Genomic DNA, 19,367 nt, shown 5'->3' with positions numbered 1-19,367 from the left:
TATATTTTGGACTTCTTTTGCTTGTTTTTCCCCCTCTTTGTTATACCTGTAATACCTTACTGTCTTAATTGCTATAGCTTCACCAGTTTTACTGGGCTGGTGCAAAAGTAACTGCAGTTTCGCATTGTTGAAATTTGCTGTTTGATATTGGAATACATTCTTAAATAAATGTGGCTATGTTATACATCATTTTGTGCATTTCTCACTTTATGTTTTTTTTGCTAATGACTTACTACTTGATGTTTATTTTATATTTATTTTAGACTATGGAAATGATGTTAGACAAAAAGCAAATTCGAGCAATTTTCTTATTTGAGTTCAAAATGGGTCACAAAACAGCGAAGACAACTTGCAGCATCAACAATGCATTTGGCCCAGGAACTGCTAATGGGCGTACAATGCAGTAGTGGTTCAAGAAGTTTTGCAAAGGAGACAAGAGCCTTGAAGATGAGGAGCATAGTGGCCAGCCACTGGAAGTTGAGAACGACCAACGAGAGCAATCATCGACGCTGATCCTCTTACAAGGACATGAGAAGTTGCCAAAGAACTCAGTGTCGACCATTCTACAGTTGTTCAGCATTTGAAGCAAATTGGAAACGCGAAAAAGTTCATTAAGTGGGTGTCTCAAGAGCTGACTGAAAATTTTTTAAAAATCGTCATTTTTAAGTGTCATCTTATTCTACACAATGAATCATTTCTCGATGAGATTGTGACATATGACAAAAAGTGGATTTTATATGACAATCAGCAATGACCAGCTCAGTGGTTGGACCAAGAAGAAGCTCCAAAGCACTTCCCAAAGCCAAACTTGCACCAAATAAAGGTCACGGTCACTGTTTGGTGGTCCACTGCCAGTCTGATCCATAACAGTTTTCTGAATCCTGGCAAAGCCATTATATCTGAGAAGTATGTTCAGCAAATCAATGAAATGCACCAAAAACTCCAATACCTGCCACTGGCATTGGTCAAAAGAAAGAGCCCAATTCTTCTTCCATGACAATGCCCGAGTGCATGTCGCACAACCAATGCTTCAAAAGTTAAACAAATTGGGCTACGAAGTTGTGCCTCATCCGCCATATTCACCTGACCTCTCACCAAACGACTACCACTTCTTCGAAGAATTTTGACAACTTTTTGCAGGGAAAATCCATCCAGCAGGATGCAGAAAATGCTTTCAAAGAACTTGCTGAATGCCAAAACATGATCTTTACACCACAGGAATAAACTTATTTCTTGTTGGCAGAAATGTGCTGATTGCAATGGTTCCTATTTTAATTAATAAAGATGTGTTTGAGCCTAGTTATAAATGATTTAAAATTCACAGTCCGAAACTGCAATTCCTTTTGCACCAACCTAATAATATCTGATAGGGCAAGTGTTCCCACCTTTCCTCAGATTTTCCTTAGTTACTCTTGACTCTTTGTTCTTCATAAAAACTTAAACTTTTTGAGCTCCCACAAAAAAACCCATTTGGATTTTCATTCACAATATACTGAATTTATGGATAAATTTGGGGAGAAGTGACACTGAGTCTTCCTATTCATAAACATGGTAGTACTTCTCAATTTTTGTACTTTTCTCCATAACGATTATTCCTAGGTATTACACAGTTTTCACTGCTATTGTAAATAACATTTTGTAATTTATTACTGATTTATAGGGACACAATTGATGTTTCTCTTGTAACCCTGCTGAAATCTACTTAGTACTAATAATTTTTTGGTTCTCTTGGATTTCCTCTGTAAACAATTATATTATCTTCAAATAAGAAGTTTGGTCTTTTCTTGTCAATGCTTTTAATTATTTCTTTTTTGTTTTCTATTATTGAAATAGCTAGGTCCTCAGTATAGTGCTGAACAGAAGTACGGTTAGCAGATATCCATGTCTTGTTCTTGAATTTAATGGGAATACTTTTAAAGTTCGATCATTATATATGAAGTCTGACATAGGGTTGTTTTTTGTTGTTTTTTAACCAATTCACTTTATCAAGTTAGAGAAATTTCCCTTCTACTTATGATTTACTTTTGTAATGAGTATTAAATTTTATTGAAAGAATTTTCTTTGCATCTGAGAGGACCAGGTAGTTTTTGTTTCTAAACATTAATCTGTTAATTTGGTATATTGCATTAATCTTCCTGATGTTGACCCATACTTACCTAATTTCTATTTAGTCCCTATTTTTAAAAATGACTACACTCCATTTGATCTGGGAGTTTTTAAACTTTTCCCCCCCCTATATCCATGGGGTTGATATATATTGCTTTTCTTGTTCTGTCCTTTATCTGATTTTGAAATTTTTCATTTAAAAATGATAGGAATTATCTATTTCTTGAAGTACTGATAATATATGTCTTAATGGGAAGTGGATGTGGCCCAAGCAATTGGGCTCCTGCCTACCATATAGGAGGTCCAGGGTTCAATACCCAGGACTTCCTGATGAAGGTAAACTGGCCCATGTGGAAAGGTCACGCAGCAAGATGACGCAACAAAAAGAGACACAGAGGAGAGACAATAAGAGACACAGCAGACCAGGGAGCTGAGGTGGCACAAGAGAATGAATGATCACTTCTCTGCCATCCAAAAGGTCCCAAGATCAGTTCCCAGAGCCACCTAATGAGAATACAAACAGACACAGAAGAACACAAAGCGAATGGACAGAGAGAGCAGAAAATGGAGGGAGGGGGGAGAAATAAATAAATGTTATCTTTAAAAAAAAAACAAAAAAACCCTAAAACTCTCTGGGCCTGATGTCATCCAATTGTTGATTGTTTAATGGTTATTCACACATTCAGGTTTCCTATTTCTTTATGAGTCCACTTTGGTAATTTTATTTTTCTACAGAATTATCACTTCATTAGATTTTTAAAATTTACTAGCAAAAGTTGTTCAGAATATATTCTTACACATTTTAAACAGCCTGCTTTAGATTGTTTTTATATTTTTTTGTTTCAAAGAAATAGGCTTTGATTTTGCTGATGTATCCGATTGTTTTAGTTCATTAATTCATTCTATCATTATTTCCACTTTCTTGAAGTTTATTCAGCTTCTTTTCTAGCTTCTTGAGTTGAATAAATTCATTTACTGTCACTCTGATATTTTTCATGAGTACATTTAAAGCTATAATTTTCCCTTTACACCTCACTTTATTTGTAACACACATATTTGACATAGAATACTTCATTATAAGTACAATTTTAGTGTATAAAACCTTGTAACAAATTTGGAATTTCCATTGTGGTTTCTTCTTTAATTACTGGGGATGGATTTTTATAGTTCCGTACTTTTACCTCTTTTTTAAATTAGTCTTTTCACTGTTTTCTAATTTAATTGCACTTTGGCCATAGAATGTCTTCTACATGATTTGGAATCTTTTAAATTTGCTGAGACTTACTTTATGACCTAGTACATAGTCACATTTTATGTCTGTAATATGTACTCAAAAAGAATGTTTTACCTCTATTTGACGTGCACAGGTTTCCATACATTATGTCAAGCTTATTACTTTCATTGTTGATATCTTCCATATACTTAATCTTTAGTTTGCTTGATCCATCAGTTTTTAACAGAAGCACTTTAAAATCTCCTACTATACTGTGGGTCTGTAAACTTCTCCTAAGTTTATACAAGTTTTTGCTTAATATATTTTGAGAACATAACATATTGTTACGTGCATACAAGTTCATAATCTACTCTTGGTGGCTTGTTCTTTATTATGCAGCATCATTCACCGCATTTGTGCCCTTTTCCTTAAATTCTACTTATTTTGCTATTTATACTACTATGTAACTTTCTTTTCATTGTTATTTACCTGGTGTGTCTCTTTCCTTCCTAATAATGCAACCTCCAAATAGTTTTGTTTTAGGTATATATCCCCTACAGATGCAAATTATTACACATGCCATATTCTATTTCCTAAATTTTCTTGTGTTTGTTTCTTTTCCATGTAAGTTTTAAACTTCTTTGGCCCGCTTTTCTTCCTTCTTATAGCAAACCAACGGAATTACAGATTTTAGTTATGTCCTATTGCACTGCAAGAGAACTAAGTAGGAGTAAAATTCTAAGATGCAAAACCAATAATCAGGAAGCCACTGCTCCCTGGAAGACAATCTAGTTCATGAGAAGCTCAGAGCATCTGTGTACATATGAATATCTTTGACTCGTGAGCCATTAATGAAGTAGGGAGAACGAAAGGACAGTCTCTACTTGCCTTGTCTAAGCTGATTCAAAATTCTTCCTTTCTTTGGAATAAAAATGCTCCTGTCTAATGTCCAGTTGGCCTAATAAATTAATAATTTCTTCTAATGACTGTTAGGCTTTTTCTTCCTTTTGTGTGAAAGCCCATGTGGATTATGTGAGGGAGTGGCGAACAGGGGCTCCAATCTTGTTGATGCAAAAGTAGTATGGCCGCAGGAGTTGCATATTTCTCAAGAAAATGAGTAGGTAAAAATAACCCAGGTGTAGGTTTTACTAAAACTGTCATCAGGGTGTGTATCTCTAGAGAATTCTAGAAAGTCATAAAAATCTCTCAAGTACAGTGGATTTCAAGTTTTTAAAAATGCACTACCAATGCTAATATAATCCTGGGAGGGTGTTAAAAGCTTCCCCAGACAATAAGAAATCAAGCCAAAACACCAATGCTTTGAATATACCATTTTCTCTCTTAAAAAAAAAAAAAGAAATATTCTTAGTTGGAAGACAGCTGGAGGATAATATAGGGAAACGTATAACGATTTTGGCAGTAAATGAGGATTGTGGTTAATAATATAAACACAGGAATGTTCTAGTGCAGAGTGTTAAGAATGTGGTGATAAATGGGAAAAATATAATTTTTGGATTACAGTTAACAACATTTTAAGGTTTATGTAGCAAAAGCAAAGTTGGTACTATATTAATTCTAGAACTGAAAAAAATATGGGGTTTGGTTTTATGAGCAATGAATATAATTAAGCATTTTCTTCTCTTCTCTTTTTTTTCCCATTAATAAGGAGACCTTGACTATGGTATTTAACTAACCTGTATTCATCTCTTTATCTTTCTGAACACTAGAGGAACAAGTGAGTTGGTAGCTGGAATTAGATGATATAAAAGTACCTGGACACATTTTAGAATACTGTTATTATTTTATTTTTTTGAATTTGAAATAAAGTTATATTAAAAAAATAGACTTCATGATCATTATGTTTACAAAGACAGCCCTGGTTTACACTTAATTTTTACAAATGTATTATCTGCTAAATTTGGGTTTAGAAGACCAAATTATAAGATGGTTTTCAACCTGGTATAGGTACCTTCCATATATTCAACTGACTGATAAAACATTTGGTGTCTGTGAAGGGAAAAATAATTCAATTGTGTAAAAACTGAATTATAAATTGAAATAATATTTCTCTTCTCTAATAATTAAAAAAAAATCACTTAAAAAAAGAAAATAGAAGATCCAATATTAGTTTAAGGGTCTCAGTGATCCTGCGAGATATGGCCATTGGAAAGCAGGATTCTTCATGCCTCAGCCCTTTTTCTTCAGTAGAAAGGTAACTTAAAAGATAAAGTAACAAATTCAAAGGTAGTAAGAAACCCTGCGTGTAGATGATAACAATATTACTCAGTAAAATAACTTAGAAATTTAAGATCAAACATGGAATTTTAGTAATGCTAGACTTCAGTGCTCGCTTCAGCAGCACATATACTAGACTTTTTCTTGCCTTCAAAAGGTTACATTAGGGAGCGGATGCAGCTCAAGAGTTGGGCACCAACCTCCCACATGGGAGTTCCCAGGTTTGGTTCCCAGTGCCTCCTACAGAAAAAACAAGCAAGACAACGAGCAAAAACAATGAGCAAACAGATAAGGGAGCCATCTTGGGGGGGTGGGGAGGTTAAATTAAATGGAACTTCCTAAGCAATATAGGTCATTACATTGTTACCTATACTTAAGACTATTCAGACATAAACATGGATGAACACCTAATTCAAGGTTTGATTTAAATAGCCAATATCTATATGTTGGTTTTCATTAAATTTAGACAATATGGCAAAATTTGTGATCTACAGAATACTCCTATACTATCTCACAAAATTTTAATAATCTGTATTTTCCTAAGAAAATCTCTAAAGAAATTAAAAGTCAGATATGGAAAAAAAAAAAAGTACCTAGTTACTATATGACCCCTACATTTTTAACCTAAGTAGCTGTGATAAATATCATTGAATTGAACACCTGAATGTGCTTAAAATGGGAAATTTCAAGTTGTATATATGTTACAATAAAAACTTTTGAAAAAATGATTTGAGTACTCATTTTTTAGAGAGGCTGAAATTTCTAATGGTCCTTCTTCTCTAGCTATTTTCTACTACTCTAATACTAACAAACATTAATTAGCAAGATTGGGCCATTTCTTATTATCAGCCATCTCTGCCCAATCTCCGGTGACAATCTTTTCAGACTTTATCCTTCTCCAAACAAATGCTCCAAATTCAGAAAACAATCCCTGGAAACTGGCAGGGTATATATACATATATATATATTTTAAAGATTTTATTTATTTATTTATTTCTCTCCCCTCCCCCCCCACCCTGGTTGTCTGTTCTCTGTGTCTATTTGCTGCACGTTCTTTGTCCGCTTCTGTTGTTGTCAGCGGCACAGGAATCTGTGTTTCTTTTTGTTGCGTCATCTTTTCGTGTCAGTTCTCCATGTGTGCGGCACCATTCCTGGGCAGGCTGCACTTTCTTTCACACTGGGCGGCTCTCCTTACAGGGCGCACTCCTTGCGCGTGGGGCTCCCCTGCGTGGCAGGGCACTCCTTGTGACATCAGCACTGCGCATGGGCCAGCTCCACATGGGTCAAGGAGGCCCGGGGTTTGAACTGCGGACCTCCCATGTGGTAGACGGATGCCCTAACCACTGGGCCAAGTCTGCCGCCGGCAGGGCATATTGTTCACCCTGGATTTCAGTTTTAGATGGCTTGGTAGGAACAGTTTAGTCCCTTATTTTGCTTCCATTACCATGAGTTGACACACACCCAGAGGGGATTCTAAAAGGAATGTAGAATAATGGGTATGCTCTAAATTTTCCAGTGTGTTCAATATTAAAAGAGCTGCCCTAATTATCAGGCCCTCAGGGTAGAAAAGTGTCACAATAAAGAGTGTGTGTGGCTCATGCTTTCACCTTGAGGACCATCTGAAGTTGATTTTATTCATATTAAAAAAGGATTTAGTAATTACATTTCACTTTTTAGAATAGCATGTCAATATGCTAAGACTGACATGATTGTTAGCAGAAGACTTTCTAAAAGACTTCACACGAACTGCAAAGTTCATAAAATCCTAAAGATTCATCCACACCTTCACTACTCATAACCTCATAATTCAGCAGAGATACTCTAACATCAGGATAGAATTCTGAAAAAGAAACTAACCTGAGTTTGTGCATAATTCAACTTAAGTGGCTACACACGTTGCTTATGACATATGATAATGAAATCTATAGTAAACAGATAGCTTGGTCTCTTCCTGCATGAAACATCAAGGATGTTTCTGTACACAAAAACATTTTCTGCACACATTCAGAGGTTTGAAATAGCTGTCACATCCTGAGAAATGTAACAAGGAATTCCTACAAGTCGGGAAGCAGATGTGGCTCAACAGATAGAGAGCGTCTGCCTACCATATGGGAGGTCCAAGGGTTCAATACCCAGAGCCTCCTGGCTCATGTGGTGAGCTGGCCCACGTGCAGTGCTGCTGTGCGCAAGAAGTGCTGGCCCATGCAGGGATGCCCCCGTGTAAAGGGTGCCCCCCACGCAAGGAGTGGCGCCTGTGCAAGGAGAGCTGCCCCACACAAAACTGCAGTCAGCCCAGGAGTGGTGCCACATTCACGAAGAGCTAATGCAGCAAGATGACGCAACAAAAAGAGACACAGATCCCCCGTGCCACTTGATGAGAATACAAGCGGACACAGAAGAACACACAGCGAATGAACATACAGAACAGACAACGGGGCAGGGGGAGGAGAGAAATAAATAAATCTTAAAAAAAAAATTTGTTTTTAAAGTCTACAACTCCAACTTGTTTTATTTCGTAACCTTTTTGCCTTGATATTATTATTTAAATTGCCATCTCAGGGGAGTGGGTATAGCTCAAGTGGTTGAGTGCCTGCTTCCTATGTACAAGGTCCCTAGTACCTCCTTAAAAAAGAAAACAACACACAAACAAAATAAAACTGACACCTCAGCTTTCTAAACCATATATTTCTAGAAAAATAGTTCAGCTAGGAAAAGGGGTTTGGGGATTTTTTTCTCTTTAATGTAGACAAAAACTTTGAATTCTTTAATCAACTAAGGAGTTTTTATATGTTTGTTTCATTTAAATTAATACAGATAACTGGATTTTAAAAATCCAATCTGATAATGTCTTATTAGGTATATCAATTCAGTTTATATTTGTTAAAACTGATATATCTGGACTTATTTTTACCCTCTGTTTTGCTTCTTTTTTTCCTACTTTCCTGCCACCTGCTATATTTAAAAGATAGTCTATATCCTCCCCCACCCCCTTTTTTCCTCTTTGCTATTTGGGAGCTATAGTTTTCTTTTTTTTGGGTAGTTACTCTTTTAATATACACAGTAAAGTTTATACACAGTAAAGTTCACAGTTATCAAAGTATTACTTTCCTCCTCCTGATGATAACAAGAACTTGTAGCATGCTTAAATTACTGATTAAACATCTCTGCTTTTCCCTCCCATACTGTCATCTAGTTTAAATTCCACATTAAAAAAAGGTAAAAATTCAGTTATGATTTTTTTTAGTCAATAGTAAATTAACTGTCATATTTTTCAATTTTTGTGCTCACCATTGCTTTCTGTATCCCACTCCTTTCTTGTGGGTTCAATTTCCTTCTTCCTGAAGAACATCCTTTTCAAAATGAGGATCTTTAAGTGGTAAATTTTTCCAGTCTTTGAATAAAATGTCTTTATTTTATCCACAGTCTTGAATGGGTATGGAAATTCTAGATTGATAGGTAATTTTTTTTCTCAGGACCTTAAGATTTCTTCACTGTCTTTTGGTATCTATCTGTGATGTTTAGAAATCTGCTACCAAATAGCTGTTCCTTTCTGGTATTTCTTTTTTTCTCTAGTGGTTATTAAGGTTTTCTCTTTATCTCTGCAGTTACAGCATGAGGTACTGGGTTTTTGGTTTACCTTTATTTATCCAGCTCAGAAACGGTAGCACACTTTGATCTGAGGACTTGGGACTTACTTCAAGTTTTTTTCAATACAGTTCCTTCATCATTCCATCCATTTTGTTCTCTGGAAATCCTATTACACATATGTTGAGACTTCTCAATCTTTCTTCCATGGCCCATAACTGCTCTTCATTTTTAAAAAATCTGTCTTTGTCCTGTGTTCCTGGTGAACTTCTCATGACTGTCTTCAAATTCCTAGTTCTCTTTTCATCTATGTCCAATCTATAGTTTAAGCCTGTGAGCTGTGCTTTAGTTTCAATAATTAAAATTTTCATTTCCAAGGCTCCTAATTAGCTGGCATATCCAATTGTCCTATTTCATTTCTGCCTGTTTTTGTTTACAATTTCTTGCTCTTTTTCAATGGATGCTAACTCATTAAATAATATCTTCGATTATCCAAAACATCTGTATTTTGAAGACTTGGTCAGGCTGTGTATCCCATATGGAATAGGTGTATGTATTTCAATAGTTGATTTTGCTGATCTTTTTTTAGCACTTCATTTCTTGATGGCTTTTGGAAGTTTAATTTGTCAGAAAGCTTTGAAAGGGAGGCTTTTGTTTTGGGATATTAATTTATTTTCCCTTCTTTCCCTCTCTAGCAGTTGTGTACTTGCTTCTACCGGAGCCCTGGGCCCAAGTCTGGAGAAAGTCTTATGATGACTTTTTGGAGCAGCTGTTTCATAGGTATATTCAAAATGACATACCCAGTCACGGAACAAGCAAATGGATACAAAGTTATATTTCTGTTCTCCTTAGGTCAACTTCTTGTAGGCCAAAGCTCTTGATAGAAGATTGGCAATATTTTTTCTCAGCTTCTTTTCAAGAGTGGGTAAAGTTCCACCCCAGTCCCTGGCTTCAAGCAGTGAATCTGTCTTAGGTCCCTGGTCTCACAAGGGATACATCTGGTCTCTGTGACTTGGAATCAAACTCCTGGCTGCCACCACCTGCTTCTGGATACAGAGTCCTGCAGGCTCAAGGCTTCAGTTTCGCTCACTCCTTGGCGTTTCTGGTCCATGAAGATATTTATCTTGCTTCTGGAAGCCCAGCTTTGTCTTTTTGGTATTCTCTTTTTATATTTTACCTGTTATTGCCATGTGTTTGGAGCAAAGGGAGTGAGTCGAAACGTAAACTCAATGTGCCATCTTGACTAGAAAACTTACATACTCCCTTAGTATTATATTTGAACACAATTTACTTATTAAACTTTATAAGTAAGATGAATTTAAAACCCTTTCTTTGTACCTAAATGATAAACTAATTGCAAAACAGTTTGATAAATGAAAATTAAATTCTAGCCTGAGGTTCAATTTACGTATAGTTGAAAGTAATTAACTATATTTATTTTAAAATAAGTCTACAAAACAGACAATATAGAACCACTGTTCACTTTTGAAATCAAATTAGTCCTATTTGTGCAAGGAAGAAATGAAATCAAACTAACATTTATCAGTTTTAACCAAAAGTAAATAAGAAAGATTTTGAATTCAATAAAGGATATCAGCTAAATAGAAAAAAAGGAAAAGGACTGTTTCTTATTATGCTCAGTGAAAAAGAAAAATCTGTACCTTTTCACTTGTTAAAAATTTTGCGAAATATACATGCTCTCCTCCTGTTTTCAATTCTTCCATCTTTTTCCTTGAGGCCTGAGTATCATCTAATTTATAACTCTTAAAAACAGCTAAAACTTCTTCAGAATACTGCAACATAAAAATATCAACAATTTTATTTGGCATTATTGCCAACAGTTTGTTCAATGTTTTCCATGATCAAAATATCTAGAATTTACCCTAAATTCATAATATATATACATACATTATTTATATATTCATGCTATACACACACACATACACAGAGTAAGGCACAGTAAACAAGAAAAATTATGATACCAAAATGGGGTGGGTTATTTTGTGAAAGAAGTCACAGCATTCTAAAAGTAGGAATGAACTCTACTCCTGATGAAATATTATTTCTTATGCATTTTATGTAAGGCACAAATAGAAAGGAATGCTACAAGTGTATAATTCATGTTCATAGAAATTAGTTGTTTAACCAGCTGTGAAAACTCTGAAGCACTCCTGTGCTAAAGACTGTGACCAAATAACATGGTGATGTCAAATCCTGTCTTTTTGGGAGACAATCTCAGATGACTGAGTTCTCACTTACAACTTAATCTGAATTTGAATGGTGAATCAAAAAACAAAACAAAACACAAAAAGATGCTGCATATAAAGTAAAATAAAAAGTGTTGAAAATAACAACATTTACCATGCTATGTTTTCAGAGCTACCTATTTATCTTGAATTTTTATTACAATAAAATCTTGACCTTGAAGTAGCCAAGAAAAAGAAATACACAGAATTCTAAAACAAGTGTTGGCAAACTTTTTCTGTAAAGGGCCAAATATTAAGTATTTTAGGCTTTATGGCCCATTTGTTCTTTGTCACAATTACTCAACCCTGCAGAAATAGGATGAAAAACAGCCATAGATAACATGTACATCAACAGGCATGGCTGTGTTCCAATACTTGTTTACAAAAAACAGGCATAGGCTGGAGTTGGCCCAAGGGCCAAAATTGCAGATCCCTGTTCTATTGGATTAGCCAAAATAATTTTGTGCAAAGTGAAGCAGAATGTATTCTGCAAACATTCATGAATTCATTTTTACAAAACCCAAGACTGTAATTTCTAACTTTTAAGTCCCAAAGTCATTTATAAACTACTGTACAAAAACAGTGGCTTAAATATTAACCACAACTTAGCTTCTATAAATTAGGTGTCAAAAAGTAAGAAGGCATACTGTATAGTGAAAAGCATGCTAGACAACTGTCAAATTTGGCTCTGCCATTAACTGTAAAATATTGAGATTCTGATAGTCTGTGACTGGCAACTCACCTTGAGAAAAGTTTTCCATGAAATCTTCTCATAGCATTGCACTGGGTTCCTGAAGTAATCCTGAAGTGACCAGAATTTTCGATATAGGTTGTAATCGATTGGAATGGAGCTAATAAAATAAATGTTATATTAAATAAGCCATTTAAATTATTTAAGAAATATCTAAAAGTTCTTAACTTTTCTTGGATTACACACCCTTTTAAGAAATTGTTGAAAGTTTGGCCCCTTTTCCCAGAAAAGTGCACATTCACATACACTCATACAATTTTGTAAACAATTTCAGGGGATTCTCAGTCCCAATATGGCAGAAACGTATTTCGGCTTTTCTTTATGCATAGTGGTGAAACTCCTGATTTTTGGCTAGGCACATGATTATTTAGAACTAAAGACTATTTCCTAACCTCTCCTGCAACCATGTGTGGCCGTATGATTAATTTCTGACCAACTGGTTAAGAGTGGAAGTCATGTATGCAACTCTGGGGATGTGTTCTACAGTTTTCTCTTCTCCTGCCCTGCTGACTAGAATTCAGATGAGCCATGCAGGACAAAAGGAAAAATGGCAAATACCAAGGGATGAAAGGTCAAGGAAAAAGGAACCTGGGTCCACAGACTGTATCACTGAGTAGGGCTATCAGACCCACACTTCCATATGAGAAAGAAATCAGCTTCTACATTGAATATGCAAATATGTAAAAGCCACTAGCATTATATCCTAACTAATATACCAAGAACTCCTAGTATAAGACAAAGGTACACATCAACTTAGTATTATAAAAATAAGCCCTTTCTTTAGTGTTTTCATTATGGCAGTACTAATTAATTTGGCTGTGTTATCAATCTACAGTGTCAATATACATTCTTTTAATTTTAAGTCTATGAGCAATCAATACAAAATGATTTAATTTTTAATTAAAACACATTTCAGACCTATTTACCAATGGGTTTGTTTTTAGCAAAATCCTTTGTTCTAGACCTGTTGCACCATAACCTGAAATCTGCCCCCAAAAAAATCATCCAGCTCGCCAAGGACCAAACCAACGCAATCCTCACGTCCTTCGTGCGCATCCAGTACCATCAGCTCGCCACTGAAGACAGCCCCCCCAACGAGCCCTGCTCAGCCCGCCCCAAGAAGAAATCAAGGACAACCCAACACCTAAAAACCCCGCAACGCATCCCATTGCTCCCCCAGCCCGCGCGTTCTCCACCTTAACAGCCAACTTCGCTCCCCTCCCCAGCCGCAGCCACCCTAGAACTGCTTAACAATCAATAGGGAGCAGGGGGCGGGGCAGGCCCGAGTCTGAATGGCAAGCATAGCGGCATCTAGTGGGGGAAGTGCACAGCCCACCACTCACGTGTAGCACAGCTGGTCTGTTCTGCTTGCCTGCCACTCTTTGGACCTGCCACTCGCCCCGTTAGCGGCCAATATAGCCAGCACACGTCCATAAGTACACACCCAAGCAAACCTCTCACCTATACCCTCCCCCCAATAAAAAAGAGAAAAAGGGGCAAATGTTGCACCATAACCTGAAATCTGCCCACTTCCCTAGTAACAGCTAATGGCACAAGACCACAAGACCGCCCACAAGCTTCTGCCGATCCCCAGCCGCCCGGTAGCCCTCACTCCTCCTGCTCTACCCCGCCCTCCTCATTCTCTATATAACCCACTGCACTTCCTTAATAAAACGGACTTGCGCACAGACCTGGTCTCCCGGCTTTCTTCCTCCCCTTGCCGTGCGTCCTCCACACCTGAGAGCCCCTCTGAGGCTGTCTGCTGCAGCCTCAGACGCCGCTGCGGTCTAGCCTGACCCCTCCAGACCCTCCCCCCCCCCCAGCCGCATAGACCATGGAAAAGAGCAAATGAAATCTTTTGTCAAAGGTGCTTATGTGTCAAAAATGCTCAAGTTATTATTTCATATCTTAAAATATCTACAAAAATTTCAACATCATCTGTGCAAAAACTAATTTTGTCTGGAAAACACAACTATGTATATATCCTTCTTCAAAAATAAACCTTAGTAAGTTGAATCTATGGGTTACAGTTGGTATTTTCTCTAAGCTTCATGCCCATACAAATACTCTGAGTAGCAATATAATTTTACACTCGAAAACAGAAAGTTGGTTTAGCAATAAACAACAGCACCATGATCTTGCCTATACCAGCTAATAACAGGAAGTTAATCCCCCCACCCATCACATTTGGGATACTTAAAATTACTTTTTCTAATGACTAGAGAATATCAGGAAAACTATTAAAATTTTTAAAAGGATTACAGTAAACAGTACAAGTTAAGGGGAAACACTTGATTCTTAATTTAATAATGAAGTTAAGGAACTCAAGTCAGAGACTTGAGTTTTATACAGATTGTCACTAACTCAATGTGGACCTTGGACAAGTCACTTCCGTTCTCTGATCCTCAGTAAGAGAGGGGAATTGGACTCTATTTTTAAGATCCCTTCTGTCTAAAATTCAAAGATTATGACTGGCTAAGCCAACTCATACACATACACACAACACTCAACAGAATATAAAATAACTGTCAAAAAAGAATTCATGTTGACATTGCCATGTGAAGGAAGGCAGGAATACTAACCAAGGAACCCCAAAGATTAAAGGCAGCCAGCACCAAAACGTTACAGAATTTGGGGAGAGAGCACCGCCTTACTGATAACCTTGATTTTGGAATTCTCCTAGCCTAAAAACTTAAACAACTGTTGTTTAAGCCATAGCAATACCAAAGAAAACCTGCACCAGACAATGTTAAACAGGATTTTATGAATCAAAATTAAATTGATGCCCCACTCTAATCACAACGGTGGAATGAGATGCTTCTGGGCTTCATGCCCCCAGAAAAGCTTTGAACAACCAGAACGGACTAGCAGAAGCATCTTTCTCAAAGTTCCAGATAATAGTAAAAGGACTGCAGTAACAAGTGAGTGCCAAATCAAGAAAAAGGCTACCTAGAAGCAGTGGGATCTTGTGGCACCCTGGCTGGCCCCTTTCTCATCCCCTTTCCCGGCTCAGCACAGAGCAGGCCTGCCATCCTCATGTGGATTTCTTACTTGGTCCTGCTCCAGAGGGAGCAGAACAATTCTCATGCATTCACTGGGAACACCTTTGTCTGGCCCAATCTGTCTGGCATAAGGGACTTGCCCTGTGTGTAGAAGGCAGCTCATAAACTCTCCTACAGAACACCAGGGGAGAGCAGTAAAGTCATGCTGCCTGAATCAAGGGATTGCTGGCTGCAGGACTTAAAATGCAGTGCCCAGGACCTTGAGGCAAGAAACTGTTTCCTAGGGAGGAGGGGACATTTGTATCTAAGGAAATGGGGGGAATACCCAGCACCACAAGCTCAAGCCCAAGACAAGGAAAGGAACAGTGAGCAATTCATGAATTCGATGTACGGATAAGCCCTGAAGGATACTGACAACAGAGGTCAATCTGCAAAGACTAGGAAAGGTGTTTCCTTTACCATCTTTTTTTTTTTTTTCCCCACTTAGTTCCTGGCCTCCAAGGAAAGCTCGGTTATAACACTTGGGATTCATTCTAAGAAGAGATGTGCATGTTTTTTTCATTAGCAGATAGAAACAGGCATTTCATACAAGGTTCTTTTATGCCTACTCTAAACAACTAAACAACTAAAAATTGTTTAGGCCGAAATCATATTTCCTATGCTTCTATGCTTATGGTCTTCATCCAACAGTAAACCAAAATAGACCAAAAACAGACAAAATCAAAAAACTGCCCCAGCTGTGGGCATTACTAGTTCAGATGAAGAAAGGGTGGCACAGGCCTGGAGAAAAAGATAAGCGTTTTGCTTTAATTTTGATACAAGAATGCTAACTTTGCTGGAGCAGCAACCAATATCCGAAGCATGTGGATCTTGCTTTAGATCAATGATGAAGAAAATGAACAATCTTGAATTGACCGATATCTAGCTCCTCCCAGAAGTTTTATCAAGAGCTAGCAGTATTCAGGCAGACTAGTTTAGGGAAGGGGAAGATAATCCAAACGGGAGAGACCATCACCAAGGAAGCTGCTGGATTTGCAATGAGATTTTGTCCGAGGTCAAGAGAAAGCCCCAGATATCCTCAAGGTGCCACATCACTGGGTCCCCTGGGGAACTGATGGGTGGGGTAATCAATCAGAACAAACAGCTGGAGCCTTCCCCCTAAACATTACCAAGGGGAGGAATAATTTAAAAGGTAACCACAGGGAAACGGATGTGGCTCAACCAATTGGGCTCCCGTCTACCACATAAGAGGTCCAGGGTTCAAGGCCCAGGGCCTCCTGGTGAGGGCAAGGTGGCCCACGCAGCAAGCTGGCCCATGTGGGAATGCCGCCCCGTGCAGGAGTGCTGGCCAATGTGGAGAACTGGTGCAGCCAGATGATGCAACAAGAGACACAGAGAAAGAAAATAAGATGTAGCAGAACAGGGAGTTGAAATGGTGCATAAGAGTAATCATCTCTTCCACTTCGGAAGTTCCCAGGATCCCAGAGTTGCCTAACGAGAATAAAAGCAGACACAGAGGAACACACCACAAATGGACACAGAGAGCAGAAAAAAAAGGGCGGGGCGGAGTGGAGAAATAAATAAAAAATAAATCTTAAAAAAAAAAAAAAGGTAACCACAGAGGCCAAATCTCTCTCTGCCCAGAGGTGCCCACACCTACACCTAGGGATATGTACTCTGTTATTTTCTCCCATTTCTGTTTTTCTCCCATTTTCTCAATAAACTACTGGCCTAACAAAACCAACATGTTTTTAAATTATTTTATGTAACATAGCCAAGAACCTAGAGGAATCCAGCTTCAGTATTTCCAAGACTAATGGGCATGTTAACTTTCATTCTTTTAAATTCTTCTCCTGTACCATCCATCTCTGCACAGAAAAACAATTATCAGAATATAAACCCCTCTCCACAATTTACAACAAGATTTTGTGTCTAGGCTTTCTATTGATGAAATTTTAAAGAATGCCTAAGAAAGAGCACTTTTTCAGAAAAATGGAAGACTACCTCTAATCAGAGAATGAGAATGATGTATTACATGTTCCATTTTTTTCTCAATTGCCAGGAAACTCACTTCTAGCTTAGTGTTTGATACCAATAATGATTTTATCCCAAGTTGCTAATATAATCTCCTCCCTGTAAAGGCTTCTTTCATCTTTAATTGGCCTGACGTATGTTGGAGGTGCCTCATGGAATAAATTTCTAAGTAGTATATGAATGGACTATTTTAACCAGGTGAAAGTTACACTTTAAAAATGCTGAGTTAACTCTTTTAAAGGATTTTATATAGTTGAATTATTCTTAAACATAAGCATTTTTACTGGTATATTTGAGAAAAATCTAAAATGGATAAATGGATAATGCATTCTGCTTTGTAAATTACAGTGCCTAAAATAATCTGGAGATATAGCAGGTCACAAAGTAATTCATTATACATTTCCTTCTTTTATTTCAAAAAAAGTGATTGTCACAGACTGAAAAGCCACTGTGTCAGGTATTGTTTAAGTGATGTTTTCTGCAGCTTGAGCCTAGTTTATGAACATAATAAATGAGGCTAAATTGTCTGCACAGGTGTAAGCAGCATCTAACTAGACAAAACTGTAGTGAGCAGGGTTTGCCTCTAGGGCTCTGTTTATACCACAGAAAACCCCTTATCTTGGAGCTTACCACCTTAGCCCAGTGCCCTTATGTTGCTCAGGTCAGACCCCAAAAACCTACTCTGCCAATAATGTACAGTTAACAAACAGGTCTCTAAATAATAATAATTCCAGCTAATAATGGATACTAGACACTGAACAGACACTGTTCTAAGCACTTTACATGTACCACCACATAAAACATCAACAACTACAGTGAAGATAAGGATATTAAGGACTAACTGCCTTAGACCATTTCCAATCATCATCTCATTTAATCCTCTCAATAACTGAACTGGTAGGTGGCGTTATTACAATTTAAAAACGTAGAAAATGAGTTGCAGGGAGGTTAAGTGAAGTGCTCAAAGTCACATGACCATGAAGTATTGGCGTTAAGCCTGGAGCCATACTATTTCTATGGGGCATATGTTTGCATTTAAAATCTTTGATGCCAGGACTATATATCCATGTACTAGAGCCCTGATGGCAGATAAAGGAACTCTCTCTTGATCTTCTGTACAATAATAATGGGGTTCTACAAATTACAACTCGCGATAACTTCTGTAGCATCAGGCACCTGAAAATAATGCTAGCAAAAAAGTTTTCCTTCATACCTTCCCTTTTCTCTTCTCATTGCTTCTAACCAGCACTAGGAAGAAATTATTTGGCAAGAAAGCATAGGGCAATAAAGGATGAGATAAGAAACAGTGAGAGACATAAGGAAGGGAGAGGAGGAGAGTAACTGGTCTCTTATCCCTCCTTTTTCACTAAAAAGTTAGCCCCATATTCAGACACTGGGCCAACAAAGTTTAACGGCAGGGAGAGGGGGAAAGGCTCTGCTTGTGGTTGGCTTTTCAAATGTTAAGGATCTGCATATGTGTAAACAATGGACTGTTTGTACATAATTTAGAAACCAGTTATTACAGCCAATTCATGATTTACGGTTTATTATTTTAAGTAATATACATGAAAGTTACAAATAAAAGGAATCTATAAGCATGGTTTCCTTCCTCTTTGTCCTTCATCCTCACTTTACTACTAAGATATTATCTTTGTAAATCAAAAATTTTAAGTTCTAAAAACTCACCAAGTTGTTGGAGCTTCATCATCTCCCATTTCACCTTCTTCTACATCCATTCCTTCTTCCCTATCCTCAGTGTGCTAAATTGGGGGAAAAAAGCATAGCTTGTCATGAAGCTGTAAGACAGCAGATAAATGCTGAAATAATAGGTTATTCACATACTGCCAGACAACCATTATTAAAGAAGTTTGGTCACATAATTATCTAGACATTTAATCTTTTTTTTTTTTTAAGATTTATTATTTATTTATTTCCCCTCCCCCCATCCCCACCCCGCCCCAGTTGTCTGTTCTCTGTGTCCATTTGCTGCCTGTTCTTCTCTTTTTTGTCCGCTTCTGTTGTTGTCAGCGGCATGGAAATCTGTGTTTCTTTTTGTTGCGTCATCTTGTTGCGTTGCTCTCCGTGTATGTGGTGCCATTCTTGGGCAGGCTGCACTTTCTTTTGTGCTGGGCGGCTCTCCTTACGGAGCGCACTCCTTGTGCGTGGGGCTCCCCTAAGCGGGGGGCACCCGTGTG

General features: G+C 37.5%; 1 protein-coding gene across 1 annotated transcript in view; it reads right to left on the bottom strand.

Annotated features, from left to right (window-relative positions):
- The window catches only part of THOC1 (THO complex subunit 1), a 53,225-nt gene that overhangs the window by 16,649 nt on the left and 17,209 nt on the right, over nt 1-19,367 (bottom strand). The window contains exons 9-11 of the mRNA XM_004484213.4: nt 18,859-18,932; nt 12,128-12,236; nt 10,801-10,932 (exon numbers count right to left, since the gene is read on the bottom strand). Of these exons, the coding sequence (XP_004484270.1) occupies nt 10,801-10,932; nt 12,128-12,236; nt 18,859-18,932 (315 nt within the window). The remainder of the gene's footprint in view (nt 1-10,800; nt 10,933-12,127; nt 12,237-18,858; nt 18,933-19,367) is intronic.

This window comes from Dasypus novemcinctus, chromosome 16 (assembly GCF_030445035.2).
Source record: "Dasypus novemcinctus isolate mDasNov1 chromosome 16, mDasNov1.1.hap2, whole genome shotgun sequence".
In the NCBI taxonomy this organism is placed as follows: domain Eukaryota; kingdom Metazoa; phylum Chordata; class Mammalia; order Cingulata; family Dasypodidae; genus Dasypus; species Dasypus novemcinctus.
Note: the sequence above shows the minus strand (reverse complement) of the source record. Positions and strands in the feature narration are given on the sequence as shown.